The 18,400-nt window shown below is 35.6% G+C and overlaps 1 protein-coding gene across 2 annotated transcripts in view; it reads left to right on the forward strand.

The window, feature by feature from the left end:
• LOC142344697 (uncharacterized) overlaps positions 1-18,400 on the forward strand; it is a 101,824-nt gene that overhangs the window by 6,467 nt on the left and 76,957 nt on the right. For both annotated transcript variants that reach the window (XM_075396562.1, XM_075396563.1), the window contains exons 4-6: positions 8,368-8,494; positions 15,039-15,161; positions 17,908-18,137. In XM_075396562.1, the coding sequence (XP_075252677.1) occupies positions 8,368-8,494; positions 15,039-15,161; positions 17,908-18,137 (480 nt within the window). The remainder of the gene's footprint in view (positions 1-8,367; positions 8,495-15,038; positions 15,162-17,907; positions 18,138-18,400) is intronic.

Here is an 18,400-nt window from a genome sequence, read left to right on the forward strand (position 1 = left end):
GATAAAGCGATAAAGCCCGACCATTAAGTCATAGTGCATTAGTTTATCAAAGTTCTTTAGAGCGATTGCTAGCTGACATTTGTGTTAAGCTTAATAGCTTTCAGTTTAAAAGCTGAATTAGGTTTAGTTTCAGAATCTAACTGAAACTGCAAGCCAATTTAGAGCACTTTTTGACTTTGAAAAAAATACCAAAAAAGAACGGTCAGTTTATATCTCTTTTTGTGTTTCAATCCCGATGTGCATCAAGCGCAACTATTTTCCGACAATTTGCAGGCTATGTGTTTAAAGTCATGCTATCAAAAAAAACAATGAATACGTAAGTTTGTACTTCCTTAGGACGCCATTGAGACGTGCCAGTATCCAGAATATGTCGTACATTTGCAAGAATTAAAACTGCAGGCTAAAATCAAAAATTCATTTGAAGTTCGAGAAAACGTTGTCGAAGCCGTTTAAACCATAATCGGCCGACTATAAACATCAGATATGTTCAGTTGCATCTTCTTCGAACGTCATTTATACGACGTGTGCAATGTGATTTTTGATAATGGGACAACGCAACCAAAAAGAACCTCAAAAATTGGTACCTGTCCAAAATAAATTAATGATGAATTGTAGTGTCAATGCCGAAAAACTTACTGGAAACTTGAAACACAGCACTGAAGACAAAAATTTTTACTAGTAAGAGGATGGAGAGTCTTTGCTGAGCCTAATCTACAAGTTGATGAGATGAAATAGTGGCAAAGCTCAGAAATGAATTCGTTTTTAAGCACCGAACAGGAAGAAGCTCTGATTGACAATTTGAGTCAACTCCGCCCTGCACTCGCAAACGAGGCAAGGATAATGTTGTCCCTCTGAAACAACCGTTTTTATGATACCAAAAATGAATCCAAATTTTTTTTTGTGAACTCTTGCAAGCCCATAAATTCGGGCCGGTTTTGCACCTGTTGTTTTTAGTTCTTGGGTAAATTTTTATCTGTAATGAGATCTTGTTTTTTTTATTTCAAGTAAAAATTCGGTTATCATTTTCTACTTTGAGAATTATCTTGACATTTGTTGTCTACCCTTCGAAAATTAGCAATCCAGTATTTTGTTCAATTCTTATTGATATTTTTTCTTCATAACACGAAATCCGTTGCCTTTATCGAAAGGTAAGCTAAATGTTCATTTTCTTTAAAAATTTGTGCCACACTTGATAATCCTCTGTCAGCTGGTGTTCTCTTAAATCTGTAGCGTACCATTTGGCAGATGCTTCTACCTAACAAAGTTTTTCACCGCAGACACCGTTTTCTCGTATACCACTTCGTAATTTGTTAATGTCTGCTGGAAAATGGGTTTCATTAAATTTGTCCTTTATAGGGTGTTTTGGTCAAAGTCAAAGTCAAAAAAGCAGAATCAAAAGAAAAGGGATAAAGCGATAAAGCCCGACCATTAAGTCATAGTGCATTAGTTTATCAAAGTTCTTTAGAGCGATTGCTAGCTGACATTTGTGTTAAGCTTAATAGCTTTCAGTTTAAAAGCTGAATTAGGTTTAGTTTCAGAATCTAACTGAAACTGCAAGCCAATTTAGAGCACTTTTTGACTTTGAAAAAAATACCAAAAAAGAACGGTCAGTTTATATCTCTTTTTGTGTTTCAATCCCGATGTGCATCAAGCGCAACTATTTTCCGACAATTTGCAGGCTATGTGTTTAAAGTCATGCTATCAAAAAAAACAATGAATACGTAAGTTTGTACTTCCTTAGGACGCCATTGAGACGTGCCAGTATCCAGAATATGTCGTACATTTGCAAGAATTAAAACTGCAGGCTAAAATCAAAAATTCATTTGAAGTTCGAGAAAACGTTGTCGAAGCCGTTTAAACCATAATCGGCCGACTATAAACATCAGATATGTTCAGTTGCATCTTCTTCGAACGTCATTTATACGACGTGTGCAATGTGATTTTTGATAATGGGACAACGCAACCAAAAAGAACCTCAAAAATTGGTACCTGTCCAAAATAAATTAATGATGAATTGTAGTGTCAGTGCCGAAAAACTTACTGGAAACTTGAAACACAGCACTGAAGACAAAAATTTTCACTAGTAAGAGGATGGAGAGTCTTTGCTGAGCCTAAGCTACAAGTTGATGAGATGAAATAGTGGCAGAGCTCAGAAATGAATTCGTTTTTAAACAAAACAAAGTCGTAACCATAAACTGTTCACTTACAGACACTAGAAAGGTTAAGGTTTAACGCTTTCAGAAGCCATTTGGACCGGGCATTAGAGAGTTAAGTTTTAAGTCTACAAAAGAACAGCGAATACTGGCCGAACTCAGAATAGCACGAACAATTTTACACAGTGTTCAAGCCAAAAACAATTAGCTTTTAAATGAAATTATGATGTATGTTCATTGGTCCTCATTTTCACGTAAATGGTATCTGTTAGTGGCTGAGCAATAGATTGAATTCATTATGGTCTATAATTAACATAAAAAACAAAGACAAAAACATTTAAAGAAAACAGCTGCCCGACATCCGAATAACTTTGGGATTGTAATCGACGACTAAACCAAAACTATCGTTACTGTCGCTGCTCGTCCGTGAACACCACTTAATTGGTCCCATTATTGGCTAAATAGATAGTTTGATAAAAAGTCAATGTAACAAAAACAAATGATGTGTGCGGTGTTTGAGATCTTCTTCATTACTGTTTTGCATTGAAGAACCCAGTAATTCAACTGAATGCTGTGTGTCTGCTGTTCGACTCCCACATGACCATTGATGTTGTGTTGCAGTTCCAGAAAAAGACGAATAATCCTGTTCCTACCGTCTAAGATTATTGGCTTCTTTGTTGCTGTTGAAACTGGTGCGTTGGCTAGTCTGCTATCTGATCGAAGGATACCGTCTTCGTCTATTGAAGGTGTCAACTGAATCAATCTACTCCGTTTTTGAATTGGCTTGTTGTGTGTTAGTTGATTTATGTCCTCGGCGAATGATTGTTGCTGAGATAGACGGAAAAGAAAGTTCTCTGCATCTATGATCTGCTGGTCCCGTGTTCTCGTTTTGTTTCGGAGGTTTTTCATTTTGATGATGACGGCTCTTAGTTTCAACCACTGGCTAAACCTGTTGGCATCAATTAGTTCTTTGTCAATTGGCTGTCGTCGTGTTGCCTGAGGCTTCTGTTCTGCGCTGTTCAAGAAAACAGTTTCGTGTTGTTGTTCGTCTGTTGTGGAGTTGTCGCTAGAAGATAGAAGAAACTGTGGTCCCTGTAACCAAAGAGATTTTTCTGTCATTTCTGTTGCTGTTAGTCCCCTCGTTCCTTGATCTGCTGGGTTGTCCTTGGTGTTGACGTAGTTCCACTGATTGGTGTTTGTGAGATCCCTTATTTAGGCAATTCGGTTTCCGATGTACATCTTGTGTTTCAATTTGAAGTTCTTTATCCAACTGAGAACAGTCGTGCTGTCACTCCACAGAAAGATTTTGTCAAACTTGAAATCCATTTCATCCTCAATTGTTTTCTTCAATCTTGCCGCGTAAAGTGCTGCTTGCAGTTCTAGTCTGGGAATTGTTGTTTGACGTAAGGGTGCCACTCTTGTTTTTCCCATGAGAAAACGAGTTGTGGTTTCTTGGTTCCTGGTTGTCTTGATGTATGCTACTGCTGCTGTTGCTTCCAATGATGCGTCGCAGAATACATGAAGTTCCATTGTGTCCCCAAGTGCTGTACCACCTACCAACCTGTTTACCCCTACTGTACCTATCTGTTCCGTTTCCTGTACCCAATCTTTGATGGCCTTTCCATTGTCTCCACTGATAGCTTTGTCCCATTCGCGTCCATGTTTCCACAACTCTTGCAGTAGAATCTTGGCTCGTATGAGGAATGGCGATATGATTCCCAAAGGATCGTAGAAACTTGACACGAAAGAGAGAAACTTGCGTTGGGTCCAAGTTTTCCTGTCCAGGTTCCTTCTGTCTTTCGCTTTGAACATGATTTTGTCTTCGTCTAAGCTCCAGTAAACTCCAAGTACTCTTTGATGAAAAGCTTTACTGAAGAGCTCCTCCACTGGTTTGCATAGATCACCTTGCATCTGCTCACAAAACTCACGGCTGTTGCTGCACCATTTTGTCAGATTGAATTTACCATTCTTCAGAGTATCCTTGACATCCTTGGCTGTAGTGAAAGCTGTGATGGCGTCGCTGAAAGATGCAACCATGTCATCCATGTAGAATGTCCGCTGAATGATCTCTAGAGAATTTGGGTGATCTTCGATGTCGTCTTTGGCTGTCTGTTGCAAAACAAAATTTGCGCAAGCTGGTGAGTCTCTGGCTCCAAAGATGTGTCTTTGGTATTCGTACACCTCTAATTTTGGGCTGTTGGGTTGTCTCCACATGAATCGTAGATAACGTCGGTCCTGTTGTCGTACTCCGATTTGCATAAACATCGCTTCGATGTCTCCCTGGATGGCGATGGCTCCCTGTCGGAATCGTAGCAAAATTCCAAGCATGTTCCCGAGGAGGTCAGGTCTAGCTAAGAGTTTGTCATTGAGGCTTGTTCCGCTTTGTGGTGCTTTGGCATTGCAGATCCTTCGTATTTTGTCGGGTTTGTTTGGGCTGACAAGACCATAGTGTGGAATGTACCATCCTGTATCTTTCTGTCTATGGAAAGGTACTTTTGCAATGTAGCCTTTTTCCAGGTCTGCTTGAATGCCCTCATTGTATTTCTTGTACTGTTCAGGTCTTTTCTGTAGTCTGTTGACAAGATGATTCAGATGTGTCAAGGCTTGTGATCGGTTGTCTGGTAAACTGCTGTCGTCTTTCCAGAGAAGTCCCGTTTCATAAAGTCCATCTGCTTGTTTCACGCATGTTGTGTTGAGTATCTTGGTGGCCAACAAAACTTCTGGATCATTTGACTTGGTTTTGGATTCCAATGGAATTGTTTCTGCTATCCACCAATGAGAAACTTCTTGATTGAGGTCATTGTCTTGTTCGAGGCAATTGCTGCAAAACAAAGCAGTATGATGCATTGAATGTTGTGTTTTGCTGTCATCCAATACTGTATGGGGTCCAGAAATAGTCCAACCAAGTTTGAAAAGACTTGCGCTTGGTGCTGTCGATGGTCCTTGTTCCACTCTGACTGGTGAGATAAGGTTAATGTTGTCCTGTCCAATCAATACTGTGACTTCGAGATTATCCAGAGTTGGCATATTGACATGTCTAAGGTGGTCATACTTTCTGGCAATGTCTCCCGGGTGCTCCCTCAGCTTTGGCAAATTGATGTTTTCCACAACGTATATCTGTTTGAGGTTGTAGCGTTCCTCGTCTTCCAAATTCGAAATTTCTGTTGACGTTGTGTAACACGATTTTGTGTCTGTTCCGTTGGCTCCCTCCAAAACAAGTTGTTGACGTGTTTCTTTCTGAAGGCGTAGTTCGTGGGCTGTCTTCGAGAGAAGTATTGTCAAGCTGCTTCCTGGGTCGATGAAGGCGTATGTTCGAACTTTGTTCTCTTTGTTGTGTAAAATAACTGGCATGACATAGAGAAGATTCGTTGTTTTTGTTGCTGCTGTCGTGTCCTTTGTTGTGGCTGTATCTTTGTTGTTGATGACTGCAAATGAGTTACCATTTCCTCTTGAGTTGCTCAATTGAGAGTTTGCTTGAACAATTGATGTCATTGTTCGTCCGTATCTACTGTTGGCACCGTGTAACATAGTGTTGTGTCGCTGTCCGCATCCTTGCTCCCTGCAATTAGAGGTTGAAGGACAGTTGTTGGCTCGATGATTTGCTCCCAAACAGTTTCTGCAAAGGTTCAACTGATAAACCGTTTGTAGTCTTTCGTCTGCTGTCTTTGCTTTAAACGTTGGGCAATGGAATAACTGATGATTACCGTCGTTGAAGACACAAGGCAGAGGCTGGTTGTTGCTGTTGCTTCCCCTTGTGGCTTGAAGCATTTGTGTTGTGCTCCTCTGGTTGTACTGGTTCCTGTTGTTGCTAATGTTGTTTATGTTCTGTGTTGGTTGTTGTTGCTGCTGTTCTTCCCTGTTTGGATGAGTTGGTTGTTGATGAAATTGTCGGTTTCCAATTAAGTTGAATTTTCGTTGACGTGTATCACTGTTTGCGCTGAGACTAGTATTGCTTCGTCCTTGATTCGTTGAACGTTCATGTGCTTCTGCTATTTCTTTAATCCATTGGTTGAAGTCTGCAAGTGTGGGCTGCTGAATTCTTCGTCGTAAAACAAACTGATTCCATTTGAATTCTGCGCTGTAAGGTAGTTTGTCGGTTGCATGCTTCAAGATTGTCGTGCTGTTGAGATCGGCTTCGAAGTTGAGTTCTTGTAGTGTCCTTTTCATGGTGTTAATGAATGTGGAAAAATTTACAATTGTCCAAGGAAGAGATGTCGTTGGTGGCCTGTAGTTGATGAGTTTCTCCAACAAGTTGCTGATAATGACGTTTGGGTTCCCAAACCGCTGTTTCAATTCGTTTATTGCATCTTTGTACAGGTGTCCGTTGCAGGCAAATCCTTCAATTGCTGCTTTGGCTCTTCCAATTACAAGTCCCTGTAGATAGGTGATCTGTCCATCACTGAGCTGAGTGTCTCCAATCATGAAACTGAAACGGCTGTACCAATCTGCCCATTTGCTCGGGTGACCGTTGAACTTCTGAAGATTCATCTTTGGAAGAGCTTCCACATAAGGCGTATAGAATGGAACTGGTTGTGATAACGTTGTTGGCAATTGTTGTGGTTGTTCTGTTGGCTGATTGAATGTGTGTCCCCCATTCCAGTAACTCTGTTCTGCTGGTCGTTTAGGCTGCTTGAGTAAGCTAGTCTATCATACCAAAAGCTGTTGAGGTTGTCACGTTGAGCGGAATTGCTAGTTTCTGGTTGTTCGTTGTGTAAACTTCTGTTAATGGATGTTTGCTGTTGTCCAATTGCTCTAGTGTTGATGTTGTTGTTGGTTGTTGAGTTATCCGCTGTAGAGTTGGCTGTTACTGTTGTCTCGTTGTTGTCTTGTGTGTTGTAGTTTGTTGTGATGTTTTCTTGCGAAAGGTGGTTCTGAATTTTAATTTTCATGTCGTCGATGTTGTTCCACGTGTCAGTGATTTTTCCGATGTACTCCTCGTGCTGTTCTTCGTCAAGCTGTGAAATCAACTCGTAACTGGTTTCCTCGAACTCCGAGAATGTTTCCGCTGCCTTTTCATGAACATTCTTCGCTGCGTTTATGTTCCCACTGTCAATCAATTCGCTCATGGTTTGCAGGTTCTTCGCAATTTTCTCCCCCATCACCCTGATTTTTGCTTTTAAAACGGGTGGTTGCATGGTTCTGTTCGGCATTGCTGTAAGGAGGTTTGAATTCTGCTTTGTGTATTGTGTTGTTGAAATGTTGACTGTTTTGGGGGGTCTTTACTGTCCGGTGGGGGATGGGTCTTGGTCTTTGGGGATGATTCGTGGTCTTTGTCTTTGCCTTTGCCCTTGCCTTTGCCTTGAGGTTGCGCGTTCGAGCTTGGTTAGGGGGGTCACCAGAAAAAACTGTGCGGTGTTCCGCCTTCAGTTAATTTTGAATGTGTAGTGTTGGCGGTGTTGTGGCCGGACGTCATTGAAGCAAACTAATCAGCTTGCTTCACTGACGCCAGTGTTGGTGGTGTTTCAAAAAAGACCCTTGAGTTATAGTTACTTTGGCACGATATGCCTGGGCTACCCTTTGCCCACTGTTGTTCCTTGTCAACAGTTAAAACTTTCGTGAGATTTGCTTCACAAATCTTCTTTTGCTACCGTGAAAAAGTCATCCATTTCCTAACCATTGAATTACATCTATAAAATCAACATTATGACTTGGTGTTCAAAGTTACAGTTTTTTAGCACGTGCCTCTCCTGGTACATGATGAATTTTGGAGAATTATCGAGAGAAGTTAGCAACAAACCGTTAACGTTTCAATTTCAGAACACTCATAGGAAGCAGAATTAAAACTAGCGCTATTTGGAGTTTGAGAAGATTTTGTCTGCGTTTTTTAGTTTATACTTTCCAAAATTTGCACCAAAAAAATTGGATCAAATAGTTCAGCAGCACTTCAATGTCTTTAAAGTTAAAGCCAATGACACTACTGTTTACAATTTTAACATTTTTAATCAAGATTGTCAAAAATTTTACAGAAATATTGAAATTGTGAACCAGAACAACGGAAATAAGTCAAATGTTTAAACCTCTAACTCCGCCAATAAACGGAAATTCAAAAAAAAGTCGTGTTTAATTTATATTTTACGCTGGACGAGCTTTCTAACGATACCACTCACAACTCTCGTACAATGAATGTACACTACGGTGGGTCGGAACAAAATAGGTTTAAGAAATGGGTGGCTGTTACATATGAGAGTTAGTGAGTGCATTGTTTCTATTGTAGAATGCAGAGTGCACTTGACATGGTACCAACACAAGTGTCCAAAGCACTGTTCCAGGAGGTCGACACAAACCAGGTGGCAGAGGACGACTTCCAGGCTGTCTCTAACACCATCATGTCCGCGTTCAGCGTAAGTTCCATTTGGCTTAGTATACAAGTACACATAACCATGAAGTGTATTATTGTTTTTGTTCCGACCCCACTTGTGGGGGGAGGAACTATATACTCAAATGGGTTTTTTTTGTTCCGTGAATTTTGGCCGACCGATATATTCATCGTAGATAAATGTGCATGGTATCATTAAAAAGCTCGTCCAGCGTAGAATTCGAAATTAAAAAGATTTTTTAGAATTTCGTTTTTTTCGAGGAGTTATCGAGGTTTAAAGTTTCATGTGAACACCTGATATTTGGTTCACTTTTGTTCACTTTTACCGTAATTTTCGTTCGAATTAACGTTTTTTCTACGAAAAATTTAATTCAAAACTAGATTTCACGCCAAAAAGTAAATCAATTTTAGGTTTTTAATAGCCGAAAGGAGATAATAAAGACTAGTTCTAGTCTTAGAGGGAAGTTTAATATATAAAAAAAATTCGAATTAGGTTTGGGAGCTCTTTTTTTAGAAAATTTTGCAATTTTTTTGTTTTTTGAAGTCACCTAGAGACTACTAGACACTTTTAATATCGAAGTTTAAAGTTTCATGTGAACACCTGATATTTGGTTCACTTTTGTTCATTTTTACCGTAATTTTCGTTCGAATTAACGTTTTTTCTACGAAAAATTTAATTCAAAACTAGATTTCACGCCAAAAAGTAAATCAATTTTAGGTTTTTAATAGCCGAAATGAGATAATAAAGACTAGTAACAAAAAATTTTAACAAAAAATTTTGCAATTTTTTTGTTTTTTCAAGTCACCTAGAGACTACTAGACACTTTTAATATCGAAGTTTAAAGTTTCATGTGAACACCTGATATTTGGTTCACTTTTGTTCATTTTTACCGTAATTTTCGTTCGAATTAACGTTTTTTCTACGAAAAATTTAATTCAAAACTAGATTTCACGCCAAAAAGTAAATCAATTTTAAGTTTTTAATAGCCGAAAGGAGATAATAAAGACTAGTTCTAGTCTTAGAGGGAAGTTTAATATATAAAAAAATTCGAATTAGGTTTGGGAGCTCTTTTTTTAGAAAATTTTGCAATTTTTTTGTTTTTTCAAGTCACCTAGAGACTACTAGACACTTTTAATATCGAAGTTTAAAGTTTCATGTGAACACCTGATATTTGGTTCACTTTTGTTCATTTTTACCATAATTTTCGTTCGAATTAACGTTTTTTCTACGAAAAATTTAATTCAAAACTAGATTTCACGCCAAAAAGTAAATCAATTTTAGGTTTTTAATAGCCGAAAGGAGATAATAAAGACTAGTTCTAGTCTTAGAGGGAAGTTTAATATATAAAAAAAATTCGAATTAGGTTTGGGAGCTCTTTTTTTAGAAAATTTTGCAATTTTTTTGTTTTTTCAAGTCACCTAGAGACTACTAGACACTTTTAATATCGAAGTTTAAAGTTTCATGTGAACACCTGATATTTGGTTCACTTTTGTTCATTTTTACCGTAATTTTCGTTCGAATTAACGTTTTTTCTACGAAAAATTTAATTCAAAACTAGATTTCACGTCAAAAAGTAAATCAATTTTAGGTTTTTAATAGCCGAAATGAGATAATAAAGACTAGTAACAAAAAATTTTAACAAAAAATTTTGCAATTTTTTTGTTTTTTCAAGTCACCTAGAGACTACTAGACACTTTTAATATCGAAGTTTAAAGTTTCATGTGAACACCTGATATTTGGTTCACTTTTGTTCATTTTTACCGTAATTTTCGTTCGAATTAACGTTTTTTCTACGAAAAATTTAATTCAAAACTAGATTTCACGCCAAAAAGTAAATCAATTTTAAGTTTTTAATAGCCGAAAGGAGATAATAAAGACTAGTTCTAGTCTTAGAGGGAAGTTTAATATATAAAAAAATTCGAATTAGGTTTGGGAGCTCTTTTTTTAGAAAATTTTGCAATTTTTTTGTTTTTTCAAGTCACCTAGAGACTACTAGACACTTTTAATATCGAAGTTTAAAGTTTCATGTGAACACCTGATATTTGGTTCACTTTTGTTCATTTTTACCATAATTTTCGTTCGAATTAACGTTTTTTCTACGAAAAATTTAATTCAAAACTAGATTTCACGCCAAAAAGTAAATCAATTTTAGGTTTTTAATAGCCGAAAGGAGATAATAAAGACTAGTAACAAAAAAATTTTGCAATTTTTTTGTTTTTTCAAGTCACCTAGAGACTACTAGACACTTTTAATATCGAAGTTTAAAGTTTCATGTGAACACCTGATATTTGGTTCACTTTTGTTCATTTTTACCATAATTTTCGTTCGAATTAACGTTTTTTCTACGAAAAATTTAATTCAAAACTAGATTTCACGCCAAAAAGTAAATCAATTTTAGGTTTTTAATAGCCGAAAGGAGATAATAAAGACTAGTTCTAGTCTTAGAGGGAAGTTTAATATATAAAAAAAATTCGAATTAGGTTTAGGAGCTCTTTTTTTAGAAAATTTTGCAATTTTTTTGTTTTTTCAAGTCACCTAGAGACTACTAGACACTTTTAATATCGAAGTTTAAAGTTTCATGTGAACACCTGATATTTGGTTCACTTTTGTTCATTTTTACCGTAATTTTCGTTCGAATTAACGTTTTTTCTACGAAAAATTTAATTCAAAACTAGATTTCACGCGAAAAAGTAAATCAATTTTAGGTTTTTAATAGCCGAAATGAGATAATAAAGACTAGTAACAAAAAATTTTAACAAAAAATTTTGCAATTTTTTTGTTTTTTCAAGTCACCTAGAGACTACTAGACACTTTTAATATCGAAGTTTAAAGTTTCATGTGAACACCTGATATTTGGTTCACTTTTGTTCATTTTTACCGTAATTTTCGTTCGAATTAACGTTTTTTCTACGAAAAATTTAATTCAAAACTAGATTTCACGCCAAAAAGTAAATCAATTTTAAGTTTTTAATAGCCGAAAGGAGATAATAAAGACTAGTTCTAGTCTTAGAGGGAAGTTTAATATATAAAAAAATTCGAATTAGGTTTGGGAGCTCTTTTTTTAGAAAATTTTGCAATTTTTTTGTTTTTTCAAGTCACCTAGAGACTACTAGACACTTTTAATATCGAAGTTTAAAGTTTCATGTGAACACCTGATATTTGGTTCACTTTTGTTCATTTTTACCATAATTTTCGTTCGAATTAACGTTTTTTCTACGAAAAATTTAATTCAAAACTAGATTTCACGCCAAAAAGTAAATCAATTTTAGGTTTTTAATAGCCGAAAGGAGATAATAAAGACTAGTAACAAAAAGTTTTGCAATTTTTTTGTTTTTTCAAGTCACCTAGAGACTACTAGACACTTTTAATATCGAAGTTCCGTTAATGACAAACCTCTTTTACGATCAAATGAAGCCCAATGAACAAAAAATTTGTTTCAAAGGGATCGCTCATGTTTTTTTTTGGATTCGTATCTCAAATTTCATAATTTCAAATCAAAATTTTGATTTATTTTTTGAGGTTTTACTAAAGTTTTATAATCCTATGGCATAAACTTGTTGACTAAAGGTGCAATAGATTGGCTAATGAGCATTAAGTGAACCTATCTAGTGCTGTGAGTGGACAGCTATTGGCTGTTAAGACTTTGAAAATTAATTTTCGATTTTTTTTAAAATTAGTAAATCAGAAACTTATTTTTGTGAACTGTAAGTTCGTCTCAGCAAAAACAGGATTGAACTCCTTCATACCACGGCAACATAAGTTAATCTCATTGGCCGCTTTATCAAAGAACTATTGGTTATACGTCTTCAATGCCACAAGATTTCAAATTTTTTAAATTTTTTTTTGAAAATTTCGTTTTATTGGTTCATTTTGAAATCTTATCACGTCATCCTAATATTGCTGGCTACATCTTCCTTTAGTGAAGACTTCCAAAGGATCATAGATAAAATTTTCTGGGAGAACAATATGATATAAATGGCTTCAGCACTTTCTCCCATTTTTCTAAAGAAATTTTGGTTTTTGCGTGTATTTGTTGTTTTTTTTTTCATAGTCATAAGACATATTGTGATGTCTTATTGATTACCTAGGCATGATAAACATCCTTGTATTCACATCGTGGCATAGCTCAGCGTATTCATTGAATTAAGACTTTAAAAATATTCTTTTTTTGAAATTTTTTTGAACATAAATCAATCTTAAGCTTATTTTGGTGGATTGTAAGTCAGTCTCGGTAATGAGAGAACCGCTGTTTTTACATCAACAACAATTTATCTAGTTAGCGGTTTTGTCTTCTAACTATTTTTTTTTTGACTTCGGTGCACGAGTTTTCATAATTTTTATAATTTTTGGCTTTTTTTTAGTAATTTTGGTTCCTTTTGAAATCGTATTACATTATCCTAATATTGATAGCTCCCATTGGCTTAGTGAAGACGATCAATGGATCGTTGAAAACGTTTTCAGAGAAAAAAGCTTATGGTTTAAATAGCTTCGACACTTTCTCTCAATTTTCTACCGAACTTTTGGATTTTGCCTGTTTTCGTTGTTGTTTTCATAGTCAATGACTTGTTGTAATGTCTTATTGATAAATTTTGAATGACAAACATCCTAGTCGTCACATCATCTAGGCTTAATTTAGCGTATTAAATGCCTTCCGTTGAAAGCTGTAGAATTTTATGACTTTGATACTATGGGTTTTCTCAAATTTCGTGGTTTTGATGTATTTTTTCTTTGCCATACGACTTATTGTGATGAGTTATTGATGTCACATGAATGAAACCTATGATTGCTATTTCATCGAGGCAGAATTTAGTGTGTTTGATTAACTCCGTTGAAAATAATTGAATTTAATGTCTTTGATACTAGGGCTTTTCTCAAAAACTTCGTGGTTTTAATATCTTTGTTTATATTTGTTGTTTTTCAGGTCATTTTGTAACAGTAGAAACAATCACCTTGCTGTTAAAAAATTAATTGAAAATAGGAGTTTATACTGAAAAGTTCATTCTCTAATGGCTTTGAAACTTTTCTCGCTTAATTTTTGTGTGTTTGCTGTTTTTGCTTTTTTTTTTATTTTTAGGTAGCCGTGAAATTCTGATCGGTCTCAGAAACCTGTAATGTTGCCCATAAACCTGTAATGAGTGATGTTACCCGAAGCAGTTTAAAGCCAATAGTCTTGAAATTTATGATATTATACACCTTCAAAAATTTTTCAATCTTTTCAAGTTTTTTTGTTCTTTTCGGCAACTTATTCTCGTCATTGAGAAGTCCACTCCAATTCCTTGAATTTCAAAAAACAACTTGTCGACTAATATTATGTCGTAACTGATGTTTTGTTTGGTGGACATTATGCGTTTTCATAAAAAATATTGTGAGTGGTGTATTTGTGTTTCTTTTTTTTCTCTTTTAGCTTATTCAGGTAATAACAGATGCCAATGATTTTCAAACGTGGCCCAAATGAACGAGTTTCTTTTTTCTTTCAGTATAATTTTAGCTGAATGAGTATAAATGTAAACTGAAATAAAATTAAATAAAATTCAGATAATAGCTAATGATTTTAATGGCTTCAATAGTTTATGTTATTGTTCGTAATTTTTTGAGATTTTCTGCGTCTTTGTGTAAATTTTTCGTTTTTTCGAGATTTTCTGCGTATTTAGTTTATTCCTATGGTTTAGTCTCAGCAAAGACCGGTCTCATTAGTTTCATATTGACTTTTTAGTAAATTTATCAAGAATTATTTTGTTAAAAAGCTAAAGATTATTTGGTTTAGGAAATGTTGATTGATCTTTGACTTTAATCTCATTTTTTTTCTCTATGTCAACTTTTTACCTAATCTCATTATGAAAAACATACATCTGCTGTATAGTTAGCAAAAACTAAATTTGTGTAGTTAAGGTTTTATGTGATTGCATTTTGACGTTGTTAATAGGTGCTTTTAAAATTATATATTTGGTTTCTGCCGTGAAAATGTTGTTTTTGCATATTTTGTTGTTTGCTGTGTTCTCTCGTAGTCTTTTTATCGGTAGATCTCGTGAGCGCTGTAATGAGAAATGGCATTATGTAATTCAATTTGTAGTTAGGTTTTGTAGCATTTTTTTTAAATTCAAACATCTATTTTTGTTATCTCTTCGTTTGGTTGACAATTAAGTCAAAAATGTAGATGAGCTCGGGTCGGAACATCATGTGCGAACGCACATTAACGAGCCGCCTTGTTAATCGTATAGAGTCATAAGTTGGTTAAAAAGAGTCAGGTTTACGATCGGATTTATAATATTAATCGACAGTCGACGTAGTATTGTATCGATAGGAAGTTTTCCTCACAGTTCCGTTCTCTTTATCCCATATAAAAATCAAGTGTATATTAAATTTAAGAGCTGCTAGTTGATTTGGACTTGACGAGGGCTCCAAATTGATAAGACCTTTTTGTTATCGGATAGTAATCTTATATCAATTGATATTCAATTCAGTTATCCAAGATAAGTGAAATTTTTTTATTAAAGAACATTGGTAGACCGGTCAACCGAGCGGCCCACTTGTGACCATTGGTTCCAATTATGGTTGATCATTTTTGCAGAATGTGTTCATCTCGTCAATGACAATTAGACAACAGGATAAAACAGTGCAAAGCAGAGGAGCAGGAGTCATGGGAATCAACAGAATCATCCGAAGTCGACTCTCTTCAAATCCACCCCAGATTGTGAGTCACAATCCGCCTTAGGTCTTACCAATACTGAAATTATTTTTTGTTATCTGGTCATTATTGTAATATGCATCTACCGACTATTGGCTCAACTACCGACTATGTATAAAAGTGAAGCAATGCAGCCAACTCAAGATAAACAAAAATATCAAGAGCCCTTTCTTCAATACTCGAAACTGAAATAATATTGTAAAGCAGAACTGTTTAATTGAATCATTTCTTTTCTTCTATTCAGTTTATCGGTCTTAATGAGCCGGTGAAAACGTTTCTAGGCTTAAAGTTGAGTTGCTGGATTGTCTATCAGGACAATGAAATGATTCTGATGATATTAACATCTCGAATTTTTAGCAACATTTCATTAAAATTTGCACATGTTTGCCATTTAGATTCCATTGCCTCTAACAACTATACACTAACCTATTATTAAAACCTATTAGAGGTTCCCTGGCCCCTCAAAAAACTTAAAAAATGCCAAAAATTTATATCAAAAAGTTGAAAAAAATCGTGATATTAAAAACCAAGCCATTGGCATTAGAAACTATCAAACTCCAGAGAAGGTTTCGTGGCTACTGGGGCTGGCGAAACTAAAATGTGAAAAATTCAAAATCTTCGATAATAGTTTTCAGAACAATTCAAACAGTTGATTTGTTTTCTGGGCTTGCAGATGAGTTACTGGACAGATTCCAGAGGCTGGCTAAAAAATCTTTCTGAACATAGTAGTGCGAAATTTTGAAACTTCTGAAGTTTTTGCAGTTTTCATTTTTTAGCTTGGGTTAATGGGTATTTGACCTTTGGGGCAAAAGCTTCAAGAGTTGTAGCAATGATTATATTTTTTAGTTTGTTTGTTTGTTTTTTTAGTTTTTGAGACTTTTTGGCTGGCATTTGTCAATTGATCTGCTAGTCAGATACGGTGGTTCCTTTGATGCAATTCTTTTGATTGTATTGCAGTGTTTTTATTTTCACACCTTTTCCTGCTATGTTTTTGTTTTCACACCTTTTTCAATGACCCTGAGTATTTGGAACGGGGTAAACAGGCGGGAATTAATTTACAATAGAGGCCCATAGCTTACTTTAGTAGTCTTTTAGGTGCTCAATGTACTTCAGTTTTGTTTTTTTCCCCTGAATGCAGTCATTTTTGTTTTTCTCAGTTTTCTGTAATTTTTTGTTAATTGGGTTATTTTAAAGGTCGATCATTGTTTTTAACGCTATTATGCTATTAGAAATGTCTTTTTATGCTAAAATATTTGGTTTCTTTTTGTTGTTCAGGCCAACTTTAGCATTAGGGTCAAAGTAGTTTTCGCTAATCTTTTCGGGTGTTTTGAAATTTTGTTATTTTTCCGTTGTTTTTAAGGCTTGAAAATGGGTGAATGAATTATTTCAGCAACAGAGAAATGAATTTGACTATCTGGATATCATTAATGTTTCCAGCTTTTAATTAATTTTACCTCATTTTTTTCAGGTTTTCTTCACGTTTAGTTTTCTTCAACAAGGAAAAAGTTTGATGACCCAGATAAATGTTTAAGGATATTAACATTAAATTTCAACAACTTTAATAATTTTCGGTATTTTTAAGTTCTTGAAAATTTTGTTGCTTTTCAAGTTCGTTCAGTATACGGGGCAACGAAACTTTTGTAAGGCTCAGATCTGTGGTATATGTATAGGTGGCATATGAATAGATGTACAGAAGCTATTTTGAAGTATTTAAGATTTATAGCAATTTGTAATTTGCTTTATTTCTCTGGGTTTGGATGAGTTTCTGTTCCCTGTTTCGCTCATGGTTATGTTTTCGCTTATGCTTGTGTCCGGAAAGATATCTGTGAAATGCCCTTTTGGGTTTTATTTTTTCTTCGAATATTTGTATATTAATTATCGATCCTCGTTACCCTAACAACCAGAGTATCTAAAATTCAAATTCTGTTTTTGAAAGTTTGTTTGGCCTTTGTTATTCAATTTTTCCATTAGTCAATTGAAGAGTTTTGAAGTTTGTCATTCAATTCTTTGGACTGTGATTCAGGACTTGTCGGGCTGTGTTTTTGAATTTTCGCTGTACTGGTTTCGTTGTAATTGTGCCGCTTTCTAGACGTTTTGCGTTAAATGTGTTTCGCTGTACTGGTTTCGCTGTAATTGTGCCGCTTTCTAGACGTTTTGCGTTAAATCTTTCTTCTCTTGGCTAGTTTCATTCTCGCTCATTCTGCTCAATGTGTTCTTAAACAGCAGTTGCTCAGCAGAGCAATATAAATGGAATCTAATGAATAGAATCAATATCGAAAAACGAAATCAAAAGTAGAAACGGGAACCCATAAAGCCCGTTTTTGGATGACCTCTACTTGAAGTTTTTCTTATAAGTCTTAGGGATCTATTCTGTTTTGCGCCCCCCCCCAAGTGTTTTTATGCCCCCAGTTACAAATTATATGTTCTTATATAGCACGTTACTATGTGAAAAAGTAGCACGTGCGCCGGGGGCGTAAAAGATATGAGACCACTAAGCTGGGGGCCAGAACAGAATAGAGCCAGCCCTAGTTACCATCTCTAATGCTTATTGGTAGTGATACTGTATCCTCTCATTCAGCAATAGGGGTAAGTCTAACAAGAAAATAAAATCAAAATGGTTTGCACTTTAAAATATATTTTATTGCATCCATTTTTTTCTGTTTTTTCAATCTCCATCGGGATTAAGGGAATCAATGGCGCCTATTTTCCAACTATCTGCCTGGTATGTTTTGAATGAAGTGTTTTATTTTAGGGTGATAACGAGGAGTTGTTTCGGTCGGACTCAGTCAAGTGTGCAGTGCTTCTTTGGAAACTGAGAGATCCATCTCTAGACGCAAGACTGGTTCCGTATGGATCTTTGTTCCAGCTGGCACTCAACCAAATGACTCCTCTCAAAAGCTTTCTCCCAGGTCTCACTCTCACTATGGCCAGGAGTTTCTTGGTGACTTCCACCGAGGATGCTGAGAGAAAAACAGCTCTGGTGTATGTATTCTAAAAGGGGGCTTAAAGTATATTTCGGATTTATGGAAGCCTATCATTCTGATAGATCTTCTTCTGTTTAATTCAGATTGTGTACTTTGAATGAAACAGTTGATAATTAAATCAAATGCCATAATTTCACCAACGCATGTCAAGGACAAGTTGACTTTTGATCGATTTCGACGAAAAAGCCGGCAAAACGAAAACACAAATTATGGTCAAAACCTGACGGAAGTAGTCGACTTCTCAAAACCTTTTATAGCAAC

Source organism: Convolutriloba macropyga, chromosome 8 (genome assembly GCF_964194025.1).
Source record: "Convolutriloba macropyga chromosome 8, txConMacr16.3, whole genome shotgun sequence".
Classification (NCBI taxonomy): Eukaryota; Metazoa; Xenacoelomorpha; order Acoela; family Convolutidae; genus Convolutriloba; species Convolutriloba macropyga.